The 17625-nt window shown below is 41.9% G+C and overlaps 1 protein-coding gene across 6 annotated transcripts in view; it reads right to left on the bottom strand.

Moving 5' to 3' along the window:
• mgat5 (alpha-1,6-mannosylglycoprotein 6-beta-N-acetylglucosaminyltransferase) overlaps positions 1-17625 on the bottom strand; it is a 123543-nt gene that overhangs the window by 12682 nt on the left and 93236 nt on the right. For all 6 annotated transcript variants that reach the window (XM_033024647.1, XM_033024650.1, XM_033024648.1 and 3 more), the window contains 2 exons: positions 12793-12939; positions 6653-6769 (listed from right to left, as the gene is read on the bottom strand). In XM_033024647.1, coding sequence (XP_032880538.1) covers positions 6653-6769; positions 12793-12939 — 264 coding nt within the window. The remainder of the gene's footprint in view (positions 1-6652; positions 6770-12792; positions 12940-17625) is intronic.

Genomic DNA, 17625 nt, shown 5'->3' with positions numbered 1-17625 from the left:
ATTGTTCTTTAAAGTTTTTTTTTTAGATGATGCCCGTCCCCAAAATACAGCAGAGGGTGGTGGGATGTGGAGGATCTGACAAGGCCGGGGCTTATTGGCCCTGGTTAACTTATTAAATCATTGAAATTTACTGTAAAGGAGGCATCCATTTGGTTGGTCATGCCCATTCTAATCTGCCTTGATAAAATTGTAGATCTGCCACCTTCTCAGACCACTGCCATCATGTTATTTTCGTGTGCGGATGTGGCGCCGACGGACAAGAAGCCGAAGCAAAGAAGTCGAAGCCAAAGAACGGAATGGAAATGAGGCCGAAACGACAATAAACCGAAAGATTCCAAAGACAAAATGCCTACTAACCGAAAGGATGGGACGCCTAAATGCAAACTAACCGAAAGGGTGTGACGCCTAAAACCCAAGGAACCGAAAAGCTGCGTCGCCTAAAAGCAAACTTACCGAATGGCTGCTCTGTCGAAACGCCACCTACCCGAAAGGCGGCGTCGCCTGCAGGCCAAAGGACCGACTGCCGCTCAACAGAAAAGTCCAATAACGGACTTGACGTTGCCGGGGAGCGAGACTTGTCAGCGATTGGTCCAGACCCCCGCGTCCATCACATCACAGTGAAGGCATGAGCATGAACAAACCTCCACCCCACCCGACCCGCAGCCCGCGGAGGGTGGCCGTGGGAGAGTGGCGGCTGTCCCGAGTGATGCACACCTTCGGCCGCTTTCAACTTGGTGCTTGGGTTCAGATTGGCCAGTCACCAATGGCTTGTGTGGGAAAATGAACCCCACGCTCCCGTCTCCCCCTTCTCTCTCCCCTCTTCTCTCTCTCCCCCTTCTCTCCCCTCTCCTCTCTATCTCCTCCTCTCTCTACCCCTCCGCTCTCTCCCTTCTCTCCCCACTCCCTCCCCATCTCTCTCCCTTCTCTCCCCCTTCTCTCTCTCCTCCGTCTCCACCCGCGGGAGCGTCCCAGTCACTGACCGCGATGCACCGCCATCGAATCCCAACCTCCACACCAGGGTGATCCCCCCCCCCTCTATCCGACCGCGGTCAGTGACTGTGGGACGCTCCCGTGGGTGGAGACGGAGGAGGGAGAGAAGGGGGAGAGAAGGGAGAGAGAGAGGGGGGGGGGAGGAGAGAGGACAAGAGAGAGAAGAGTGGAGAGAGAGAGAGGAGGAGAGAGGGAAGAGAGAAGAGGAGAGAGAAGAGGGGAGAGAGAGAAGGGAGAGAGAGAAGGGGGAGTCGGGAGCATGGGGTTCATTTTCCCACACAAGCCATAGGTGACTGGGCAATCTGAACTCAAGCACCAAGTTGAAAGCGGCCGAAGGTGTGCGTCGCTCGGGACAGCCCCCACTCTCCCACCTGCGGGTCGGGTGGAGCGGAGGTTTGGGACAATGTTCATGCCTTCACAGTGATGTGATGGAAGCGGGTCTGGACCAATCGCTGACAAGTCCCGCCCTCCGGCATCGTCAAGTACGTTATTGGACTTTTCTGTTGAGCGGCAGTCGGTCCTTTGGCCTGTAGGCGACGCCGTCTTTCGGGTAGGTGGCGTTTCGACAGAGCGGCCATTCGGTAAGTTTGCTTTTAGGCGACGCAGCTTTTTGGTTCCTTGGGATTTAGGCGTCCCGCCCTTTCGGTTAGTTTGCATTTAGGCGTCCCATCCTTTCGGTTAGTAGGCATTTTGTCTTCGGACTCTTTCGGTTTATTGTTGTTTCGGCCTCGTTTCCATTCCGTTCTTTGGCTTCGGCTTCTTGTCTGTCGGCACCACGTCCGGGTACCGTTATTTGTTGGCCAAAGGGTTGACCAGTTGGCCAAAAAGCTGCTATTTCATTATAACCATAAGCTCCAATCCAGGCAACATTCTGGTAAATCTTCTGTGCACTCTCTAGCATAATTACATCTTTCCTACAGTGACCAGAACTGCACACTATAGCTCAGCTGAACTCAAAAGGTCTCAGATATTAGAAGCTAAGTCCAAAAGATGTAATGAGATGTGCGACAAAGGCTAAGGACTGAGAAAATATTGCCTGCATGAAGATAAAGTCACCCAGGAGTTGAAAATATATGCATAATTCTGAAATAGTTGATTTATTTTTCTCCCTACTGGGGTTTTTTTTCTCCCTCTTAAATGGCAAGTGACAACAATGATACTGTGGAAGTATGCCATGGAAAGTTATTTCAGTCCGCACCAAACTTGTAATTCCCTACACATCCAGAAGAGGTCACTGATAGTTGGGAGTGGAAATAACTATTCATGAAGTTTATAATAGAAACAAAAAACTGCAGATGCTGGTTTATACAAATGGACACACAGTGCTGGAGTCACTCAGCTGGTCAGGCAGCATCTCTGGAGGACATGGTTAGGTCAGGACCCTTCTTCAGATAGGTTCGGGGGGGGGGGGCGTGGGAAACAAGGAGAGAGAGAGGCAGGTAATAGGTGGATACAGGCGAGAGAGGTTTTTGAAAGGCAGATGGTTGAAACAAAAGCCAGAGATTAAAGTAGAAAGTGTGAGAAAGACTGGGGGACAGGGTGCGTGTTAGAGGTTACCTAAATTTGGAGAATGCAATGTTCATACGGTTGGGTTTGTAAGTTATTGGGGCAAATCCTCCAAAATTATGGAAGAACTCGGATAAGGACATGGACATTTTAAAAAGACAGATTTGCTGGCTGCAACTGAAAAACCCCCAATCCACAAAGAAAGAATCAGTTTCAAGTTTCAAACCTGTCTGGCCTGTGGACTTGGGCATCACACAACTATGCGGATGGTGTGGGCAGGAAAGGCTGAGACGGAGATAACGAGATTATCTTGGATACACAAAGGAAGGAACCGAGCATCAGCAGACAGGCCAGCAGCAAGCACAATCACCATCGTGGATGACCCATCCATCGGGACAATGGGAGCCCATCCAGGCGATGGGATAACGATCAGGCTGAGGGATCATGACATCAGCAAACCCCTTATCATCGGAAGCCTATTGTTCATGCCAGATCGAAACTGGGAATCATCAAAAGAACCCTTTTATCCAGAGGACCACCTGGGGGTTTCAAAGGAAACTCAGGTATAAAAGTCGGAGTCAAGCCAGAACTCGCTCTCTTTCTGCTCTGCTGGACGGCTCGTGAGCCCAACCGATCGACCTAGCTGTAAGTATCCCGGTGACCTGGTGAAGTTCCCGAAATAGGATAGTTGAGAGGAGAAAGGGAAAGGGGGAGTATACTTGCAAGTAAAATTGTGTAAAGTAAGTTTTACGACGTGCCCGATAGTTTTCCGTCCATAGTCTTAGTTTAAAGCATAAGTTTAGCCACGTATTATGTAGTGTTGGTGAGATTCGATTTCTCATTGTTTAATAAAGCCTGTAAATTTTAGACTTGCTTTGAGTCCATCTTGGTTTCTGTTTTCTCTCATCAGCACACTCTGGTCAATTCAACCTTTTATCATATCCCACCATAATTCCGAGGTCTAGAACCTAGGGGAATCCCTTTTGTTGTATTCTCTCTCTTGGAAACCGCTCGAGTGGAGTGGTGGCCGTTTTGCCCTCCGACAAGGGAGAGAATAACTCGGGCAGTTGGGCCCGAAGTGGAGTAAAGGGAAACAAAACCCCTACAGGTTGTAAGTTAGCCAAACAGAATACAGGGTGCTGTCCTGCTATTCCCCCAGTTTGCATGCAGGCAGAAAGTTCAGTATGGGAATGGAAAGGAGAGTTAAAATGGTTAGCAACTGGGAAATCCAGTAGGCGGACCATGGAACTTGTTCCAGAATCGCAAACACTGAAGAGAACTGTCAAGGTTTGCTTAGAGTAGAAATAAAGATTTACTTGAATTATATTTGGCATTGTAAACAAACTACTAGGCCCACACACTCCATGCCAGATTCCTCCTGTAATTTATCAGTGCAACCCTCTTTTTATTTTTCTCCCTTATTTACTTGTTTAGCCTTCCCTTAAATGTATCTAAGTTTTTGCTTTCCTCCCTGCAGTATTCAGTTCCATATACTTACCACACATTGTGTGAAGGCATTTAAAAAAAATCCCCTTTGGATAACTTGGTAACAATCTTATAATGGCAGTCTTTAATTATAATCTTTTCTGCAAGTGAAGCCATTCTTGCTGTATCCATTCTATGTAAAAGCTTCACAATTTTGATGATCCCCCCTCAGCCTCCTTTTCTCAGGAAATCCATTCTATATATGGTTTTCTGTTATGTCTACCTTTGTATTTCTAACAATATTGTAATTCTTCTCTATCTTTTCTGGTGTGTGTCTATAACCTTATTATTGAATGGCAAACAGAACTGGAAGCAAGCAATGTAAAGAATCCACACGTTCAGAATATTTTCCTTCATTTCAATTCTATCTCTTTAGAAATAGACCTCACTGCTCATCATTTTTCTCTTTTTTTTTTGCTTTCCTGTACTACAGCAGTTAGTGATTTAATATATTTAAATACTATCTCCTGTGAACTTCCACCCCATCTAGAGCCATTCATCCCAAGGAAGAAGTGATCTCTCTATTCTTTCTACCAAAACATATTATCTTGCATTTAGACAAGTTGAACTTCATTTGTCAATTACTTGCCTGTTCCACACATGCATTAATTCCCTTCTTTCATCGATTATAATTGTTCCGAGAAAAGACAGAGCCCTCCATTTTTGGTTTAGTAATTACGCTTTTGATTCCAAAGATGGAATTGCCATTGCCAAAGTGAGGCCACATGTAAACTGGAGGAACAATACCTAATATTCCGCTTGGGCAGCTTACAAATCAGCAATGAGACCGCAGATGTTTCCAATTTCAACTAACACCTCCCCTTTACCTTCTTTCCTGTGCCTACCCATCGCCCCTCACCAACACATTTCCTTCCACCTAAAACCCTCACTCTAGCTTTACATTTAATTCCTCTTCTCTTATCTGAACATCTTTCATTTCCTTTCCAGCTGCAGCCTAGCCTTAGTCACTTACTCCACCCATCTGCCAATCAAACCGCCCTCAAATGTATCCACCTAATATTTGCCAAACTGTTACACCCCAACCTCTTCCAGCTTTCTCCTACCCACTACAATTAATCTCACGACCCTATCCATTCCCTCCAGCGATACTGCCTGACCTGCTGAGTTACTCCAGCACTGTTTTGCATCAATTTTATTTGAAATTTTATTTGTTAAGGAAAATATTGCGAGCAATTTTGGGCACCATTTCTGAGGAAGGATGTGCTGGCTCTGAGAGGAGGTTTACAAGAATGATCCCAGGAATGAGTAGGTTAACCCTGATGATCGTTTGTCGGCACTGGGCCTTTACTTGCTGAAGTTTAAACGAATGAGGGGGAACCTCATTGAAACATACAGAATAGTGAAAGACTTGGAGAGGATGTTTCCACTAGTGAGAGAGTCTAGGATTAGAGGTCATACTCTCAGAATTAAAGGATGTTATTTTACGAAGGAGATGAGGAAACATTTATTGTCAGAGGGTGGTGAATCTGTGCAATTCTTTGCCACAGGAGGCTGTAAAGGCCAAGTGTGGATATTTTTAAGGCAGAGATAGATAGATTTTTGATTAGTACAGTTGTCAGAGGTTATGGGGAGAAGGCACTAGAATGGGGTTAGGAGGGAGAGATAGCCAAGATTGAATGGAGTAAAATTGATGGGCCAATTGGCCTACTTCTACTCTTATCCCTTATGACCAAAAACTATACATAGCATTACAGGTGAGACCTCAACAACAGTCTATATCATTGCAACAAAAGCTCCCCATTATTTTGTTAACACTAATATCACTAAGGTGAAATGCTTAATTACTTGTCCAATTACTCGTTGGACCTACATATTAGCATAAGACGAAGGCCCCCGACCCAAAACGTCACCTATCCATGTTCTCTATAGATGCTGCCTGATCTGCTGAATTACTCCAACAGTTTGTGACTTTATTTTGTAAACCAGCATCTGCAGTTCCTTGTTTCTATATTCTTTCTCACCATTGACTCAATCTACACTTTACGCTTCCTCAAAAAAAACATGGATCATAATGAAAGGTGTACCACCCTAGTCATCTTCCTCCTCACTCCCATTAGGCAGAAGATTCAGAAGCTTGAAAGCACACACTACCAGAATCAGGGACGTTGTCTCTGGAACTGGTACGCTACAATGCTGAGAACTATATTCTGCACTGTATCTTGCCCTTTGCCCGACCTATTGCACTCGAGTTTGACTTGATTAATATATATAACATTTATGTAGAATGTTATCTGATTTGACTGGATAGCATGCAAAATACTGTACCTCAGTACATGAGACAATAACCAAAAACTTAAAGGTGCATAAGAATTCTGCATGCTTCAACATCACATCTAAATCATTTAAATGCTATAATCATAAAAGGTACATTCGGCTAATTTCTCATAATAGGACAATTTCTGCAGATTCCAATATGGACCAATACTTGCACTTTCTCAGTTTTACTGTTTTTAAGCATCATAAAATAATGGAGCAGTCTAAAGAAAAACAATCTGTCCATTTCCCTCCACAGTTGCTGCCTGACCCACTGTGTTCCACCAGCAGATTTTTGTTTTTTCAGAAATAATGGTCTTCTTGTCCTGTCCCAAAGTTCTCAACGAAACACCAAAGATATTACTTATTCAGATTTGTGTTTCAAAGTTAACTTTACCTTCTGATTAAGAATAGCTTTGACTGCATCCTCAACCTCAATAGGATCATCAATGTTAACGGTCCAGACATGAGGTTTTCCAATATATACTTCAGCATATGGATGTTGTGAAGTCAACTGCAAGAATAAGTTAGACTGTGTGGGAAAGAACTTCATATGCTGGTTTAAATTGAAGGTAGACACACAATGCTGGAAGAACTCAGCAGGACAGGCAGTATCTCCGGCAAGAAGGAACGGGTGATGTTTCGGGTCGAGACCCTTCTTCATCTGTCCCGCTGAGTTACTCCAGCAGTTTGTGTCCACCTAGAACAAGTTAGACTAATTGTCACAGTAATACAAGAATGAATGAAATTGAAATAAAAAAACAAAAATCAATGACAATATACATTAATATAGTAGTAGCTTTAAATATTAGTTTTTAAAAATCCCATGGCGCTTCAGGAGCATTATCAAAACAATATTTGACAGTAAGCTACATACTAAGGAGATGACCAAAACTTTGGTCAAAGAGGCAGGCTTAAAACAAGTCATTGCATATTTGAAAAGGGGAGTATATTCTCCAATTACAAACATGTTCTCCAATGTGCTCAGATATGAATTGTAAGGACGTGCAACATGCTGAAAAACTCTGTGCCATGTATGATGTTATTGTGAAATGTCTCATTGCCTCCAGTGATCCCTTTTGTAAAAGCAAATGTAAGGTACCCAACATCAGACCTGGGTGGAATGAGTTTGTGGCTGAGCAGTACGCTGAGGCAAGAGAGGCCTTTAGACTCTGGTCAGAGGCAGGTAGGCCTAGACAGGGAGTATTGCTAGATATGAAAAAACGCACAAATGCTAGAGTTAAATATGCACTTCGTTTTATTAAGAAAAATGAAAACACAATGAGAGCAGACCCGCTTGCCAGGAAGCTACAGAATAACAACCTTACTAACTTCTGGAAAGAGGTCAGAGTAATGAATAACAGCAAAACACCCCTACCGTCTGACATTGAAGGTGTTAGTAGCCCAGAAAAAATAGCTGAGAGTTGGCGTGAGCACTACTGTAACCTTTTTAACTGTGTTAAAAGTAACCCAGTTAGAATCAATCATGAACTTATTGATCTCTCTGTAGATATGGTAGTTAGGGCAGCTGATGTATATGATGCCATTAACATGTTGGATAACAACAAAGCCTGTGGTATGGACTGCATTACTGCAGAACATCTAAAATATGCCAGCTATAAGCTCTGCCCTTTGCTTTCCATGTGCTTTAATGGCTGTCTGGTTCATGGTGCCTTGCCAAATGATATTATGTTGTAATGCTAGTGCCTGTGATTAAAGATAAGGCTGGTAGGCTCAACAGTATTGATAATTACCGACCTATTGCACTAGCCAGTATCTTATCTAAAGTACTGGAGAGAATACTGCTGACAAAGCTAGAAATGTATATCCTTACTACTGACAATCAGTTTGGGTTCAAAAGAAAACATGGAACTGACCTGTGTATCTATGCTCTTAAAGAGATTGTGTTCAGGTACACAAGCCTGAATTCATCTGTATTCCTATGTTTTATTGATGCGTCCAAGGCATTTGATAGAATTAACCATGAACACTTGTTTGTAAAATTGCTAAATAGAGGTGCCCCTAAATTCTTAGTGAGAATCTTAGTGTTCTGGTATGCCCATCAAACGTTTTACGTTAAATGGGACAATGTTGTATCTGCTCCATTCTGTGTTAGTAACGGAGTGCGGCAAGGAGGAATTTTGTCTCCTATTTTATTTAATGTTTATATGGACGAACTGCCAAATCAGTTAAATAGGCTAAAAACTGGCTGTCTTGTGGGCAACACTATTGTTAATCATCTGCTGTATGCAGATGACCTGGTCTTGCTCTGTCCATATAGTGCTGGGCTGCAGCAGATGCTGAAGGTGTGCTCTCAGTATGGCCTTGATTATGACATTAAGTATAACGCTAAGAAAAGCCGCACAATGGTAATTAGAAGCGCTGAGGACAGGGAATCAACTTTTCCGACCTTTTATTTGTCAGACAGTCCTCTTGCTGTGTGTGAGGAAATTAAATACTTAGGTCATGTCATATCTGATGACTGGAAGGATGACAAAGACCTCTACCGACAGCGCTGTAAAATTTATCTTCAAGCCAACATGCTTATAAGGAAGTTTTATATGTGCTCTGATTCTGTGAAGTGTTCCCTGTTCAGAACCTACATCACACCGTTATATACTGCTCAATTGTGGTCTAATTATAAGAAAAAGAGTATGCAGAGGCTTAAGGTTGCATACAATGATGCAATGAGGTTGCTACTTCGTGTCCCTAGGTGGCATAGTGCCAGTCAATTGTTTGTGTCCACTAGAGTGCCAACCTGTGAGGCACTCTTAAGACAGCTGATGTTTAGTTTTATGTGTCGCCTGGACAAATCAGAGAACCACATAATTGAAGCCCTAGTCAGCCCTCTGAAAAGCTGCTATAGATTCACTTCTAGGTTAAGACGGCATTGGTGCAATAGCTTATATATATTTTAGGCTAATATGCAATTTTTTAATGTATCTTTGTAATTCTTTGTACTGTTTGATGTGTTATATGGACCTGTGTCTGAAATAAAGCTTTAATAATAATATTAGTATGAAAAGTTATAAAAATAGACCAATAACTTTAGCTTGAATAGACAATTGTTTTCCAGTAGTTCTACAAGAGGCGAGTAAGACCACAAGACTTCAACGAATGGTGATGTTAACTAACTTGTCCCTTTTCTATTCTTTTTGAGGGTCATGAATCTTTGGAATTCTCTGTCCCTGAGCGTGATGGAAGCTAAATCATTAGATATATTTAAGATTGAGATAAATAAATATTTGAAGGATTGAAGAATTGAGGGTTATGGGAAACTGACTCAGCAGAGTTGAGGCCAGCAGAGACCAGTCATAATAATACTGAATGGAAGGGCAGGCCTGAGGGGCATGTGTGCCCTACTCCTGCTATTTTGTGTTTTTCCTCATTTGATATTATATCCCATGGAAATTTGATCAGCCCTCTATAAAAGATCAGGAATCAGAGTGAACAGGATAAGCAACTACATCTCTTAATAACCAACCAGGTTGAGTGCAATTAAAAGTCCTTGGTATATACAAGGAAGTACAGTATGATTTAAAAAGACAAATACAACATCAATCATACACAGAAAATGACATCAGTGAAGGGGTGGGGGCACGAGGGAATGTGTTGATGATATGGGAAAGTTTGTTTCTCCCTCCCCAACGCCAGGAAATACATTTTTACCTCCTCTAAACTCAAAAAGATATCGTGCAAATAATCTTAAGCAATTAAAACCTGAAGAAATGTGATGCCCAGTGTCAAAGGTTCAAATTTATTTGTCACATGCACCATAAGGCGCAGCGAAATGAATTTACCATGCAGCGTTACAATTTAAAAAGGACATAATACACAACGTAACTCAACACAGACATCTACCACAGCATTCTTCACTGTGGTGGAGGGCAATACAGTTCAGACAGTCCTCCTCCTCCTCCTCCTCTTCCCTTGTTCACCCGTGATCGCGGCCCTGATCCTGCGTAGTCGCCGCTGCGGACGGTCCGATGTTCAAGCCCTCTGGTTGGGATGGTCGGAACGCCGAGGCCGGGACAGGTCGAGCACACTCCGTGTCCCGGAGCTCCCAAATCGGCCACCTCCTTACCGGAGACTGCAGCTTCAAAATGTTGTAGGCCGGCGGTTGGAGCTCTTCTCCTGTGACCCCCAGCCAGGGATCGCCTGCTCCACGATGGAAGGTCCGCACCACGCCTGCCACCAGAAGTTCCACAGACCGAGGCTCCAAGATGTTGTAGGCCGCAGGCCAGTGGCCGGAGCGCTTCTCCGGCGACCCTCGGCAAATGGTCGCTCCGCTCCCAGATGTTAAAGTCCCCGCTAATTGATTGGTGATAATTAACACATCATAACTTTACAAAGGTATTTAGTAGACATAATTTTTAGTGTTGAGTTTGCTTTGTAAACACAGTGAAAGCACAGCAGCTTCACAGGACAACTCATTTGCCAATAACATGAAGGGGTAAGAAAATAAATTGTAAGGAGGTTACACGAGGACAAGGATATGGAGAGATTTAGTGAGTTGGTAAATATCTGACAAATTAAATAAAATATTAGAAAATCAAAATGTTCATTGAAATAAATGAAGAAACATCTTATCTGAATGGTGAGAGGTTGTACAGCTCTGAGATGCAGGGATTTGGGTAATGTATTACACAATTTCCAAAAGGCTAGTTAGTAGAACAGCAAAATTAAGAAAGTCAACAAATGTTATTACATTGTGAAGGAATCAAATACAAATTAGAGAAATTGGACTTAATTTGAACAGATAATCAGTGAGACCATATGTACAATACTGGTCCCCTTGTTTAAGGAAGGGTTTGATGTATTAGAAGTAATTCAGAAAACATTTACAAGACCAATGCCTGGAATGGGCATATTGTGTATCCATTTGAATTGAGGGGAGTGAGAGGGGATTGGTCTAAAATACACAGTCTTGAATGGTCTTGACAGGTGGGTGCACAGTGGAAATTTCCTCTTGGGTACAATCTAGAATTAGCGTCACTATTTAAAAATAGAATAACCCACTTAAGTAAGAATGTAGGTGAATATTTTCTCCCAGATCATTGAGGGTCTGGCACTCTGCTTTGCAAAGGTTTGTGGGAAGAGCATTTAAATATCTGTGGGAAAGCAGATAACTAATTAATCAGGTAATAGCAAAGCCAAAGTTATAATCAGATCAACTACCTTAGTAACTGAAAAGCAAGTTTGAAGGGCTGTATGGCTTATTCCTGCTCCTAAATGGCCGAATGGCCTGCTCCTCAATATACATAAATGATTTAGATGAAGGGATTCAAAGTAACATTAGCAAATTTGCAGATGACACAAAGCTGGGTGACAGTGTGAACTGTGAGGAGGATGCTATGAGAATGCAGGGTGACTTGGACAGGTTGGGTTAGTGGGCAGATGCATGGCAGATGCAGTTTAATGTTGCTAAATGTGAGGTTATCCACTTTGGTAGTAAAAACAGGAAGGCAGATTACTATCTAAATGGTGTCAAGTTGGGAAAAGGAGAAGTACAATAGAGTCTGGGGGTCCTTGTTCATCAGTCAATGAAAGTAAGAATGCAGGCACAGCAGGCAGTGAAGAAAGCGAATGGCATGTTGGCCTTTATAACAAGAGGAGTATAGGAGCAAAGAGGTCCGTCTGTAGTTGTATTGGGCCATAGTGAGACCACACTTGGAGTATTTGGTTCCCTAATTTGAGGAAGAACATTCTTGCTATTGAGGGAATGCAGCGTAGGCTTACAAGATTAATTCCCGGGATGGCAGCACTGTCATATGCTGAGAGAATGGAGCGGCTGGGCTTGTACACTCGGGAGTTTAGAAGGATGAGAGGGGATCTCATTGAGACATAGAAGATTATTATGGGTTTGGACATGCTAGGGGCAGGAAACATGTTCCCAATGTTAGGGGAGTCCACAATCAGGGGCCACAGTTTAAGAATAAGGGGTAAGCCATTTAGAACGGAGACGAGGAAACACTTTTTCTCACAGAGAGTTGTGAGTCTGTGGAATTCTCTGCCTCAGAGGGCGATGGATGCCGGTTCTCTGGATACTTTCAAGAGAGAGCTAGATAGGGCTCTTAAAGATAGCGGTGTCAGGGGATATGGGGAGACGGCACGAACGGAGTACTGATTGGGGATGATCAGCCATGATCACATTGAATGGCAATGCTGGCTCGAAGAGGCGAATGGCCTACTCCTGCACCTATTGTCTAAATTGCATTTGTGCATGAATCACGAGCATTAGATAACGAGATGCCATTTTCATAAAGTCAGCTTTTCAATTTCTGCATTTAATCACTCATTGGCTAAATGGATTTGGCATTTGCACTGAAACAAGTTTTTCCTTTCATTGATTTGACTGCAAATTTTGAGCTTTTTATCATTCAAGGTAAGGCCATTTTTATTATTCATGCAGAGGCCATTACCAAATGAACAATGATTTTAAACTTGAGTAACTACTGCCTTTGTACAATATTAACTGAGCAGACACAAAGCGGTGTAGCTTTGTTTCCACATTTTAAACTCAGAATAAAAACTCACCTCTCTGAGAGTTGGCTTGCCTTTGAAAAATTCAGTGTTTTTACTGCTTTTAGGTGGACTGAAGCGTGGATTTAGGAACGCACATCCATTTGCAATGGCTTCCAGAGGAGCTGGGCCTTCGTATGGAAAACCAAGACCAACAAACAACTGTAAAACAAAAACAATAAGTTGCTACATTGTTAAAAATAAAGTTTCAGATTTGTAAAGGATATCAGTTCTAGAAAAACAAGTTTTCAAAAAGAAACAACGTCAAAATAAATTGATATGCTAGATCAGTGTTTAAGAAGGAACTGCAGATGCTGGAAAACCGAAGGTAGACAAAAATGCTGGAGAAACTCAGCGGGTGCAGCAGCATGTATGGAGCAAAGGAAATAGGCAACGTTTCGGGCCGAAAAAAGGGTTTCGGCCAGAAACGTTGCCTATTTCCTTCGCTCCATAGATGCTGCTGCACCCGCTGAGTTTCTCCAGCACTCTTGTCTACAGTCATGCTAGATCAGTTACTGGACAAGTATTAGGAAGCACGGAACACTGATCTGTAAACCAGTGTTTGAATCCCACCACAGCACTAATTAGATAAAATAAAGTATTAACAACGATGCTCATGAATCTAGAGGATTGTTTTGATAATTGACATTGTTCATTAATTCCCTTCAAGAAGTACACTATTTTTGCCTCAACTAGCTTCTGTGCAACTAACTATTCTGAAATGGCCCAGCCAGACACTCAGCTCACGTATACTTAAGAGAGTGGACTAGTCAGTGACATCTATACAATGGCAATTAAAATCTTAAGAAACTATGATATTAGTATTGATGTGTTCAACGTATATATATAGAATCACAGTGCAAAATGTGCATTGAAAAGTTGAGAAACCAGAGAATAATTGTAAATTATATCCTCTACTCCTGAATTTTTTGTAGAATTTGTAGAATTTTGTATACATTATTAAAATTACCTTATTTGAGACCATCTTTTCCCTCTTCCTATAATTTATCCTGCTTCGTCCCTTTTCTCTACTCTTCTAAATGATACTTGCATTCTGTTTTGCACCACCCATCCTCCTCCCACCCCACCAACCACCTACAATAGCTTAATTCATTCTCCCACTGTACTTTCACAAAAGCACTGCTCTTCATTAATTAATTTCTCACCCAACTTGAAACTATTACTGTATTGAAAACCCTTCAATTGCTCAAGAAAAAGGGTGGGTTATCTGGGTCTTTGCTTCAACTCTTCCATTAAGATTATTGCTATCCTTTAGTTTGGTGTCATTTTCCTTCACAAACCCCATTTTCATTGATATTCTAAATGTCTGAACATTGATCAATCTCTGTCTGGAATATACTCTGCAGCTGAGCTTCCACAACCCTTTTGGGTAGAGATTGTGGAAGATTCATTGTACACTGGGTAACTAAATTTCTTCTCATTTCTTTCCATAATGGCTGATTGTTTATTTAGAAATGGTCACCTTTGTTCGTATTACCCCAGTGAGGGATACATGAACTTTACATTCATCAACAGAATTCTGTGTGTTCAATGAAGTCAATGAAGGGCTCTTAAAGAAAGTCAGGCGATATGGGGAGAAGGCAGGAACGGGGTACTAATTGGGAATGATCAGCCATGATCACATTGAATGGTGGTGCTGGCTCGAAGGGCCGAATGGCCTACTCCTGCATCTATTGTCAATTCTCATTCTTCTAATATTATACGCGCAGGCCTAGTTTTATTAATCTCTCATGGCAAACAACAACCCCAGGAATTAATTTAGAGAAACCTTGCCACAATTCCTCTATTGCAAGAATATCTTTCCTTAGACAGGGAAACCCAATTTATGCACAATAATGCATGGATCTGAGCTTTGGTGACTCCTGTAGAATTTGTGTAAGATCTTTTTACTTTTGTACCCAGACCCAAGAAACATTTGTGCAACATAAATGCTTTCTGAACCTTCATATTAACTTTAATTTATAGCATTCAAAGAACACCCAGGTCCCTCCAAACACCAACTCTTACTATTAAAAAAAAGATAAATCTTTTATTTAAAAACAAAGTGAATGACCTAACCTTTTTCAACATTAGATTAGATTTGCCCTGTCCTTAAGCCATCACTTCGCCTTTCTACATATTCTGAAGCCTCTGTATTTTTTTCAGTTCACACTGCCTTCTGGGTTTGCATCATCAGCAATGGACTGGATGGGGGCACACAAGTGGCAAGGGTATTTTGTTTAAAAATGGGTGTGAACAGTACCAAGAAAGACACCATTGAATGTATAGGCAGAAAACATATGAAGTGTCTGTGGGAAATCTTTCACTAACAAATGCCAATGCACAAAACATTTTTTCAACATACATTACACAAATTGTGAAAAGCAACCATTTCAAAGTTTAAATCCTAATAACGCATCTGAATGAAATTAAAAATAACTGAATCGCAGTCATGGATAATCAGTTGCACAACAAGAAAACAAACCCATCGCGCAACACATCCATGCCTACTAAGGTGCCTTCCTGAGCTTGTTCTGATTATTTGCATTTGGTCCATTATCCCTATTCATGAACCTGTCCAAATGTCTTTTTAAATGTTGTAATTGTACCTGCCTCTATCACTTCCTCTGGCAACACATTCCATATACTCACCATCGAGTGTGAAAAAACATGCCTGTTGGGCCATCTTTAAATATTTCCCTCTCACCTTAAATGCAGGTCTTCTAGTTTAAGACCTCGCTACTTTGGGAAAAAGACTGTGACAATCCATCTAATCTGCACCGATCATGGCTTTATAGATCTCTGCAACCCCCCACCCCCTTCAGTTAAGGGCAAACAGTCTCAGCCTATTAATTCTTTCCTTATAACTCGTTAGACAGGCTTTTCAGCACCCTATTTAGTTTAATCACATTCTTCCAGGATACAGCAAAGAACTGCACACAAGCGTCCAAATGCACTCTCACCAACATCCTATACAGCTGTAACATGACATCCCAACCTTTAATAAAGACAAACATGCTATACACCTTCTTCGCCAGTTTATCTACCAGTGCTGCCACTTTCAGGGAACTATGTACTTTAGCTTTGCCCCTCTGTTCCACAATGCTCTCCAGGGTCCTGATATTTACTATCCAAGTTCTGCCCTGTTTTACCTTCCCAAAATGCAGGCAACCCAGCACCAATCCTTGCAGCATATCACTGGTCACAGGCCTCTAATCTGAACAACAGCTATTTAATACCACCTTCAGCTAAGCTAAACCACCCCTACATCTCTAGTGATCTAAACTTCTGGACATATCCACAGTATGGGACCTTGTCAAAAACCTAGCTATGGTGCATGTCAAGAACGTCTACAGCTCTGCCCTTATCAATCCTCTTGGACACTTCTTCTTCTTCAAAAAAATCAAATTCATGAGATACGATTTTCTATGCTCAAACCACGCTGACCATCCTGAATCAATCTTTGCCTTCCCAAATGCAGTTAGAATCCATCTGTCAGAATTCCCTTCAGTAATGTGCCCACTAATGTCCTGTCCACTAATATTAGGTTCTCCAGACTGCAGTTCCCTTGCAGCTCTTAATTAAAAGCATAATATTAGCTACCTGTATTGGCCATTTGGCTTAACTTAGTATGTTATAAATTATGGCATTTGCCTTTAAATTTTGTCTGCCTGTAATTATGTGGGTGGGATTTATTACGTAGTCGGAAGCGTGTTTGCTGCTGGGATTCTTGCGCAGAAGCTTGTAGTTTTTTAGTTTAGATCGGAAGAGGCATAGCTTTCGACAATTTTCGGAGCTTTTGAACATTTCAGAGACACATGCTGGAGTTTGACTATGAGTAAGATTAAATTGTACTTAACAAGAAGAAGTTTGGATGAATATCTTACTGTTTTACTACGACAATAAATAAACTATTAATCAAGAGACTGTGTTTTGAAGATTTATCTTTGGATGGCTTTGACATTCGTCTCTTGGAGAGCTCCCATGCGTGAACGACGCTATCTCCTTACCCCCTTGTCTTTTCATAGTGGCTAAAGGGAGAAATTCCTTGAACAATATAATAATCTGCCACTAAATCAAGTCGAAAACTACCTTACAGACAGGTGGTAGAATTAGTCCCAAAAAAGAGGGTCAGAAGATTGGGCTGGATCTCTGGAGAGAGATTAGGCCAGACAAATTAATTCCAGAAGAGGAACTGAAGACCGGTTCCTAGGAAGAGGAACTGAAGAAAATAGATCTCAGCCAGCGATTGGCTTCGAGATTTATTGCGACTTATCTAAGGGAGGAAAACTTCAACAGGGAATCGTGAGTAGAATTTGAAAGCTGGAAAGCTTTAATTTAGAGCAGCTTCTGAAGAGTCTGTAAAAAGTATTAGAAGTAAGTTCTGCTAAGTTGGAAGGCTGCCAAGACGCGAAGAAGGGACGGAGGATCCTGGTGCCTGGCCTTGGTTTGTTTTGAAGTTGAGATAAGACACATTCTTTCTGAACTTAAGTCACTTCTATACTTCTAAAATATTTTGGATGTTGTCTGAAAGTCCAGTTTGTTTTAGGTTCTTATCTGGTATTTTGGAACATTCAGGCTAATGTTTGTCAATAAAGACTGAAGCAATCTGCCAAGACCTGTTTACATCCATGGAGCAAGATGGATCAGGTGAGTCAGAGGAGCCACAAGGTGGCGAAGAGAGGCCAAGATATGAGAAGAGACACGTTAAATTCACCGAAAAGGCCCGAGTTGCATTTCTGAAAGAAACCCAGAAGGAGAGAAACAAGTTATGGAGGAAGATGCTGAAGTTATTCGATATCCAGAAGGAACTAATGGAATCAGATAAGAACGTGAACAATGTGCAAT

The sequence above is a fragment of the Amblyraja radiata genome, chromosome 7, assembly GCF_010909765.2.
Source record: "Amblyraja radiata isolate CabotCenter1 chromosome 7, sAmbRad1.1.pri, whole genome shotgun sequence".
Taxonomy (NCBI): Eukaryota; Metazoa; Chordata; class Chondrichthyes; order Rajiformes; family Rajidae; genus Amblyraja; species Amblyraja radiata.
The sequence above is the reverse complement of the archived record's forward strand: the minus strand, read 5'-3'. Positions and strand labels throughout refer to the sequence as shown.